The sequence below is a fragment of the Vigna angularis genome, chromosome 7, assembly GCF_016808095.1.
Source record: "Vigna angularis cultivar LongXiaoDou No.4 chromosome 7, ASM1680809v1, whole genome shotgun sequence".
In the NCBI taxonomy this organism is placed as follows: domain Eukaryota; kingdom Viridiplantae; phylum Streptophyta; class Magnoliopsida; order Fabales; family Fabaceae; genus Vigna; species Vigna angularis.
Genome location: NC_068976.1, coordinates 28,433,303 through 28,442,056, shown reverse-complemented (window position 1 = coordinate 28,442,056; position 8,754 = coordinate 28,433,303). Strand labels below are relative to the sequence as shown.

General features: G+C 27.7%; 1 protein-coding gene across 4 annotated transcripts; it reads right to left on the bottom strand.

The window, feature by feature from the left end:
- Positions 1-5,154: 5,154 nt before the first annotated feature.
- LOC108337737 (LOB domain-containing protein 13) lies at positions 5,155-6,523 on the bottom strand. 4 transcript variants are annotated; one of them, XM_052879886.1, is made up of 3 exons: positions 6,336-6,523; positions 5,876-6,166; positions 5,155-5,775 (listed from the first exon to the last, which is right to left on the bottom strand). In XM_052879886.1, exons 2-3 carry the CDS (start codon positions 6,149-6,151, stop codon positions 5,308-5,310), a joined length of 744 nt encoding a protein of 247 aa, XP_052735846.1. In that variant the 5' UTR covers positions 6,152-6,166; positions 6,336-6,523; the 3' UTR covers positions 5,155-5,307. The 4 variants fall into 4 exon arrangements, with proteins under 4 accessions (XP_052735846.1, XP_017429809.1, XP_017429810.1 ...); XM_017574320.2 differs by having other exon boundaries at positions 5,876-6,126; positions 6,336-6,521; XM_017574321.2 differs by having other exon boundaries at positions 5,876-6,145; positions 6,336-6,520.
- Between the last annotated feature and the right edge of the window lie 2,231 nt (positions 6,524-8,754).

Sequence of the window (8,754 nt, the reverse complement as noted above, 5' to 3'; positions counted from 1 at the left end):
TGGCAATGAAAATTCTCAACATGATTGAAATAGCCTGAATGTAAAAGAATTATATGTATCTAGGACTAAATTCCAACAAGAGGATTATGAAAATACTAATTGGCTAAATAATGTATACTTGAGACTGATATATTAGCATCTGTAAGGGACAGAACAGGTTGGTGTAGAACTTACTATTGAAAGCTCCAATGATGACATAAAGATGAGGTTTCTTCCTTCATATATCTATATTAAATGGCTCTTTCACTTTAATAATGTTGTTGGTTTGATCTTCTTCCTTCTGTTCTATGTGAGCACTCTTCTCTTTTGATTCCTAAAAACATGCATGCAGTTTCTCAATAAGCTTTTAGTATATTTTTTTATTTGTTTTTGTCAACCGTAACCTTAATAAATATATTGAATATTATAATAATTTTTATTCAACATTTCTATTACTTTTTATTCCATAAAAGGTAACACAATACGCATTTGTTAGCATATTCAATGAAGACTCATGTAACATCTAAGGAAATAACTCTAATGAGAAATATTAGGGGGAGTTGCCCTGTATTCTCAAGTTCATGGCTAAATGACATTACTGGTAAAATAACCCTCATACATTTTCTAATTTTAAAATAGCTATTCATATTTGTTTTTAGTGAAATAGTATTCATATTTACTTCAGTTTTAAATATAGATTTATATCTTTCATGTATTCAAGTAAATACCTTTCACCACATTTACTTTATTTAAAAATATTATATTGACTAAAATTTAAATAAAGTTATGAAATTTAAAATAAAAAAAGTTAAAGAACGTTTTATAATTTTTTTGAATGATTTAATTATTATACATCAAAATATAATAGAAATTATAACATCACTAAATTATAATTTGTTTTATAAAAGTATAAAAAGTTGGATCCTTGAGAAAAATACATTTTTTAATATAAAAATAAATAAATACCTATACATATATGATATGGTAGAGTTTAAACTGATATTTTTTTTTTGTCAAATATAGTTGAACTCATTGTAAACTATGGTAGATATATGCAATAATTAAAAACTATGAAAATACGTGTATATTTTTTTTATGATAATAATAAAATAATAAAATTATAATTTTAAAATTAAATATAAATTATTTTTTCAATTTTATAGTTTTTATGTTAAAATTCTTTTTTGGTTTTTTAATTCGTTACAAAAATTCAACTAGATATCTAATTTTTAAAGGTAAAATGAAAAAAGATACATAAATGGCATGTGAGTCTAAAATGACATGACAAATGACAAACCGTATCTGAGAAACAGTTTATCATTCGTCATATAAAAAATACTTCACTCTATTAGATAAGAAATATCATATCTATATATTTCTTAACTATTGTGAATTTTGAGTAGGTTAAGCCAATTTATCATGCACTTCCATATATTTCTTTTCTACATGTCCATATAAAAAAATTATCATTTTCCTCTTTTTTTCTTTTTTGAATTACAGGATCTCAAAGTCAAAAATAACTTTAGATTATGTAATTTGAAAGTTATTTTTATCTTTTAGATTCTATAAATTATTTTGCAATTTGGAAGTCAATTTTACCTTTGGATTTAGAAAATCCAAAAATATTTTTTCTTAAAAGAAAATTTCTGAATTACATGATTCAAAAGTTAAAAATAACTTTGGAATAATATAATTAGGAAGTCATTTTTTTCTTGAGCATTTTTGGTTTCTAGATTGCACAATCAATAAGTTATTTTTTTATTTTTGAATTGTGTAATTTGAAAATGATTTTATTGAGAAAAAATGACTTTGATATTATGTAATTTAAATGTAAAAAATAACTTCTACATTATACAATTCTAATATTTTTCAAATTGTATAATTTAAAAATAACAAAATGAGAAGTTTCTTTGATACGAGGCAGGTGTGAAAGAAATGACTTAAAGAAGTAAATTCTATGCGTTTCATCTGTGAAAGAAATGGAGTTTTTAAAAGGTAAAAGTCCAAGCCTTTACTCTTTAAGTCATGTTTATTCTTACCATATAACTTTGTGTAACTACATTATACATTCCATCAATAATAATAATTTGGGTCTTCTAGCTTGATCTATATATTTTCCTATTGTTAATATTCTTACCTTATATGTCAATTATCATTACAATTTTTTTTTAAATTAATTCCAGCCTCAAGTTTTGATTTCAATGATTTCTGTTTTAGTTCCATTATGGTTTAAAATTATAATTTTCACCATACAATGGGTGTTTTTTATTGTTAAAATATGTACTTTTTTTTATCCTTTCAAAATTTCAAATTATTATTTTTATCCATTATTCATTTCAAGATAGGTAACTAATGCTTACTTTAGGTATTAAAAGCATTTCCAAAGATAGTGAGAAAATAAGGACCAACTTTCACAATATTTAGAAAAATAGCTACATAAATAAAATACAACTTTACTTAAAAGTTATATAATACTTATAATTTTCATATATAACTTGTAAAAAAACAAATTGAACTTTTATAAAATTAAATGTAAGTATAACAAAATAGTAATTCTTACATTTAGACATAATTTATACTATATTTTACCCTTTATCAAATATTTGATAAAATTAAAATTTATCATACTTTTATCCTCTCTTTATCCTACTCTTTGTAATACATATATACCAATCTCGAAAATATATTTAAACTTAAATCTTTTTCCGACAGATATCAAGAATAGAGTTCTATTTAATATGTTTAAAATTCAATCTATATAAGATGGATTTTAGATAAACCAAAGAATATAGTGATAAGTTGTCAATGACCAAACTTAACATAAGATATATGGTATGATTAAAAGGTTGAGCATATAACTAAATTGGCTAACACCCTCTTGTCCTTTAGGTTAATTATTGGAGAGCAAGTTGCAGTTGATGATTCCATGTAAGAAGTCATTAATACAAAGCAAGTTTTGAGCTGTCCCTGTCACTGGGAAGGACCTCTCTGATTAATCACTGTGACACAGCTCAACTAATAGCTAATTAAGCATTCATAGATATATCCATGTGAATGCTTTATTTAGATATGTATCTTTGACTTTTAATCACATTTATATAGATCCAAAGACCTATCATTAATACACATCTATGTTTCTAGGAATCCTCACAAGCACATAATTTATCTTTTTCTCACATTTAATACCAAATTAGAACTTGTCAACCCCATATAAATGCCATATCACTTTGATAATATTTTTTAATCCATATTGTTTCTTAAAATATTGCATGATTTACCTCCAAGTCGCCCAACTGGCTTGAATTGCGTGCTATAAAACTATTTCTTGCTTTCACTTCTCAAAAAAACTCAATAAAGAAAACCAAAGTTCTCGTGCCTTGTTGATGGAGTGTTTGACATGATACACAATATGCTTTGTAGGAAAGATGAAGTTTCTCATGTTTTGAATATTAAGTAATATAGTAATTTGAGCAATAACTAATGGCCATGTTGAGCCAAAGATGCGAATATTTCAAGCAACGGTGACAAAACTAAGTTCGATCTCTGTCATAATCCATACGCATCTTTCGTCCAAACTATCACACAATATAAATAATAAAAACGGAGCATTCTATGCATGTGTATTACCTATCTTTCTTTATTTATTAACATTTTCTAAGCCTATTTTCACACTATCTCAGGTTGAGTTTCACACGTCAAAGGAATCGAATGCTTCCATTGGTCACCAGATTTTGTTGGTGGAAAGATTGACTTAGATTGTATACCCTTTACTTGCATTGAACAACTTTAATTACACTGCAAAGCAAACGATTCCACTATTCTTTTTTCTTCTTTTTTTTCCCTTTGATTCTCTGGTGTTCTAGTTAAGCTTGGTTATGCATATGAAAGGCTACTGATTCCAGCATTGGCTGAAATCAGTTTTGTACTTTTTTATATCATAGTTGAGTTATTTGATGCCATGAAATCTGCTTATTTATCTCTTTTGGCTGCTAAAATGAAGCTGATCAAGAACTATTTTATTCTAGATTACACTACGTGCTAGCATTTAGCACATAGCCGTTAACAGATAATCAATCTTTCTATTGTTCTATTATTCTACCTAACTTTTTTTTGGTGATCACATAAGATTCCAATACCACCATGCCTAACTATCACACCTTTTGAAAGAAAAGGTTATGCATAGCCTTTGGTTATCACAATTTCTAATATCAGTGGAATAGTAAATTACTGTATATACTTTGAGTGACTTGTTAAGCTATATAAAACTAATTCTAACTATGCAATCAGTGGTTATGATTTTGCTGCTTACATATCAAAGGTTAGAGCATACAATTCAATAAAAGACACAGAAAAACTTTACTTTTATTTTTCTATTATATGCTATATATATATATATATATATATATATATATATATATATATATATATATATATAGGGAGAGAGAGAGAGAGAGAGAGAGAGAGAGAGAGATGTGGGGTGGCAGGTATATTTATTTTTTGATATATACAAAGACTGATAAAGTTTGAGAATCTAAGTAAAACGAGAAAAGGGTTTTGAATATATGTTCTTAGATCTATATATATGTATATCTATATCTTCACATGGGAACAGGAACTATAACACAGGGGCCGTACCTTGTCTCCCTTTTAAGAAGTTAAGTCTTTCACATCCTTTAAATCTGCAGCTGGCACAGACTCGTGAGTGAGTTATTTAAACTTGAGTCAAATGGAGATATATTCCCCCCACGTGCAGTGGCCAATTGTTCAAGGCTATACTTAATCTGTTCATGTGATCTTCAGCACCATTTCTATAATTAAATTATAGTTCTCAGAGCATCAAGAGTTTCTCATTGTATTCTTTATACTTTTGCTTTCTGCATTATTTACCTACATCTACCCTTTCCTTGAATTAATTTATTCACTTTTTCTCCATCTCATGCCTTAATCTTTTACATCAGTTTGAACTTTTCTTGAAGATTAACACTATTTCAAAATGCAAGATGGTTTTACAAGCCATGAAACTTTGCAATCTATAGTTACCTGGTGAAAGTAAATTTGATGCCTATACGTTGTTCCTACACTTCGAATGCAGTACTCTTACAAATGATGACAAATCAAGCATAAATAGAAGTTGTATATAAAAGTAAAAATCATAATGATAATGTTTGTGAAAAAGAACATCAAAAGAGTAGAAAATACCACTAAAAGCACATGAATAATGGGGGTTTCCCTTTCCCATAATTAGCTCTAGATGGCCAAGTGATACATTCTACTCTGTTGAGAAAAACATGATTATTCCTACATCAAATGAATAGTAAAGAAATGGACCTAAACAAAGTATGGGACATTTTCAGTGCTGGAAATGGATCCAAGGCTCATTGAGCTTTTAGGAGGAGTGTACACAGAAGAAGTTGAAGATGAAGAGAAGGATGAAAGGATAACAGAAGGAGAAAGCAATGGTTTTAGTGGAGGAGTATGCAATAGTTTTGGTGGAGGAGGAGGAGTAAGAGGTTGAGAAAGACCTTGTGGTTGTGAGTTTGTGGGAATTGCTGCTGAGATTGCATCAGCTGAAGAAACCAAAGCTGCATGATTAGAAGAAATGAGACTTGCAGCCTCTCTATATTTGTATTTTAGTATCTCTGCCCTTATTGCATTTAGTTCTGCTTGTAAGGATTGAACTTGTTGCTGCAAAGCTGATATTGCACCCATGCATCCATACACAGGATCTCTCAGCCTCAAGTTAGCTTCGTAAACAAGGCTATTTGCTGCATCAGCTCTTTGGCCCTCTGGTACCTCCTACACATAAAAATAAAATTTGAAAACAAGACAGTTTTTATCCAATTGAAGAACAAAAAAGAGTAACTATTCTGGTGTGAGGAGCTAGTTTGGCACCAACCAGAAGCATCTTGGAGACATTGCTTGCACCAAACACTTTGTGAACGGCTACAAACTTTTGAGGCTCGTGTGGTGAAAAATAAGGAGAGAAAGGGCATTCTTCTGCACACCTTCTTCTCAAAAGCTTGCATGCAGCACAAGGGGTTACTGTGTTTAAGGTTATCCCAGGAGTTGGACCATAGAAATGCTTCCTTCCCATTTGAGAAGATGCCTCCACCTCTGCTCTCACCTTTGTTATCTCCTCTAATCTATCTTTGGGAAAATACAAAAACTGCATGTTAAAACCATCAATCTGTAAAGAAAAAATAGTTTGTATTTTGGGTGATTTAAGAGCATCATGCTCTTAGCACCATCACCAAAACCAAAAACATAGTTAAAATGGTATGCTACTAATTTCAACTCATGAGTAAATTGATTCTTATGAGAGCAAGAAAATTTATGTGTATTTTTCTAAGATTTACCTATATCCTGATGTCCAAACATGCCTTTTTGATTTTCTTGAACTGAGTGGAGGGTTGGGAGGGAGAAAGATTTTGTATCATACACAGACACAGAAGGTGAGAGAAAAGGCAGGGAAACGAGTCCTTAAAAGGCAAGGTGGTGGTGATTAGGAAAAGTAGGTCAATGCTTTTTAAGAGAAAAAAGATAGGAATTATTAGAAGAAAAAAAGTCTGCAGATCATATGAATATTTTTAACAGAAATATTTAATTAAGGGGAAGGAGAAAATACAAACAAAATGATTAGGTTGCATTAAGCATTTAAAGAGAGAGAGGTAGCACTCTTTGTCAATAGCTTGCACACGTGTTAGTTCTATTGGAAACTGAGAATTGACTTTGGAAAAAAAAATACAAGAAACAATTTACATCAGTGTCAGACTACTCAGCAATTGAGTTTTCTCAAAAAAATTATTGGAGAAACTAGTATGGGTTGCAAAGTGGTGTACTTCTGTTTATTGTTGTACGCATATCATATATTAACAACTTTTTATAGTGAATTACTTCTCACTTTGAAATAGATCAATTATAAACTAATATATAAATTGTTGTAAAAAGTTGTTAAAAAAAATTTGATAAAAAAGTATTTTATTTGTTGTATTTGTCACAAAAATTTTCAAGTATGAGAGACCAATTAAATAAAAGGATAATAATACTTTGACAACAATTTTTTAACAACATTTTAACATCGTGTTATTCTGTGATTGGTGTAAAATTACTTTATAATCAATAATAATAATCATAAATACCAACATGAACCAATCACATAATAACACAAATAATATTAAAATATTATAAAAAAATGTTATCAAATAATTATTATCCTAAATAAAAAGATTGCAGTTCTTAAGTATCTTTGGTCATTTTCTCCCCCTTGAGCTTGGAAACAGTTTAAATTGAAGGGCGGATAATTTGAATTGAGAGAATGAATGATAGAGAACTTTAATCAAACAGATTGTGTATTGCACGGGCTCAGCATCAACGTCACCTCACCACTCATATACAAACCTTTTTTCGTTATGTAAATTAAGTTCTCACAAGAAACTTATTTTTCCTTCCATGACCCTACCTAAGTTATTCCAAAATGTGTAGCTTCATGTCATGCCTCACCAAAACTTCTTTTGTTGCCTTTAAAGAAACTTTAACAATCTCACTTAGAATGATAACGGATTGGGTCTTCTTACTCCATATACTAAATAAATATATCCTATTATTTATCCCATTATTTATCATCATGAAAAAATATCTATAAGTTTTCTTTTATATATATATACGGGTATTTATGGATTCTAACGGATATTTCTATAATTTATCTTTTAATATTTAAATAAAATTATTTTAAAAATAATTTTTTCAAATATAGATTCAGATAAAAAATAATTTTTAAGTACTATTCAAATCAAATTATAGTCAATAAAATATTAATATAAATAAATTTGTGTTTTTAAAAAATAAATTTAAATGAGTAATATCGAAATATAAATATTTAAAAATAAATATTTTATAAAATAACTTCAATTTTCATATGTTCAAATAAAAAAAATTAGAAATATTTGAAATCAAAATTTCATGATTCATATTTTTATGACTAATAATAACTTAATTTTAGTAACTTAAATCTACAAATAAATACTCAAATAAAATTCATTAATAATTATTAGTGAATATCATGTAACTTATTAGTAAACGAATAATTAAATACTTACTTATTATTTACATATATTTATTTAAAAATATTCATTTAATATTTATTATATATTTTATTCATAAATATCCGAGAGTATGGACTTTTTTGTCACAATAATCTCATTCTATGTATCTTGGAATTTATGAAAGTTCCCAATTTCCTTTTAAATTATCCATCTAATATTTTCAAAACTAACTAAAGAAACCAAAAAATGAAAAGAATAAATTTTAAACTTAAATCCATACAAAATTATACTAAATGGTTATAATTAAAGTTTAACGAGCATAAGAAATATTAAATTTGGAATACTTTAAAAATATGTATAAATATGTATAGATGAAAATGATCATGGAAACAATTTTCTTTTAAAAGAAAGTTAAGTTCTAACACATATATTGTTTCCAATTTATTTATTTATTTATATTAGCACATGTATTTTATTTTGGGAAGATTAGGAAATGAAGAAAATAAACCAACTACATGGCAAGCTAACACTCATGACATTAGCCGATAACAAATGATTATCTCACTAGGAGGTTCATGCACCTAAATTGCCCTAAAAATTCTTACATTGATTATCTTTTCTCCAATATCATTTATAATCACTAGACTAACACATGATAAATTTTTAAAATAAGTTAAACAGGGAAAATATTCAATCTTAATTTTTAGTTTTAGTTGAGCTTTGAATTTTCACT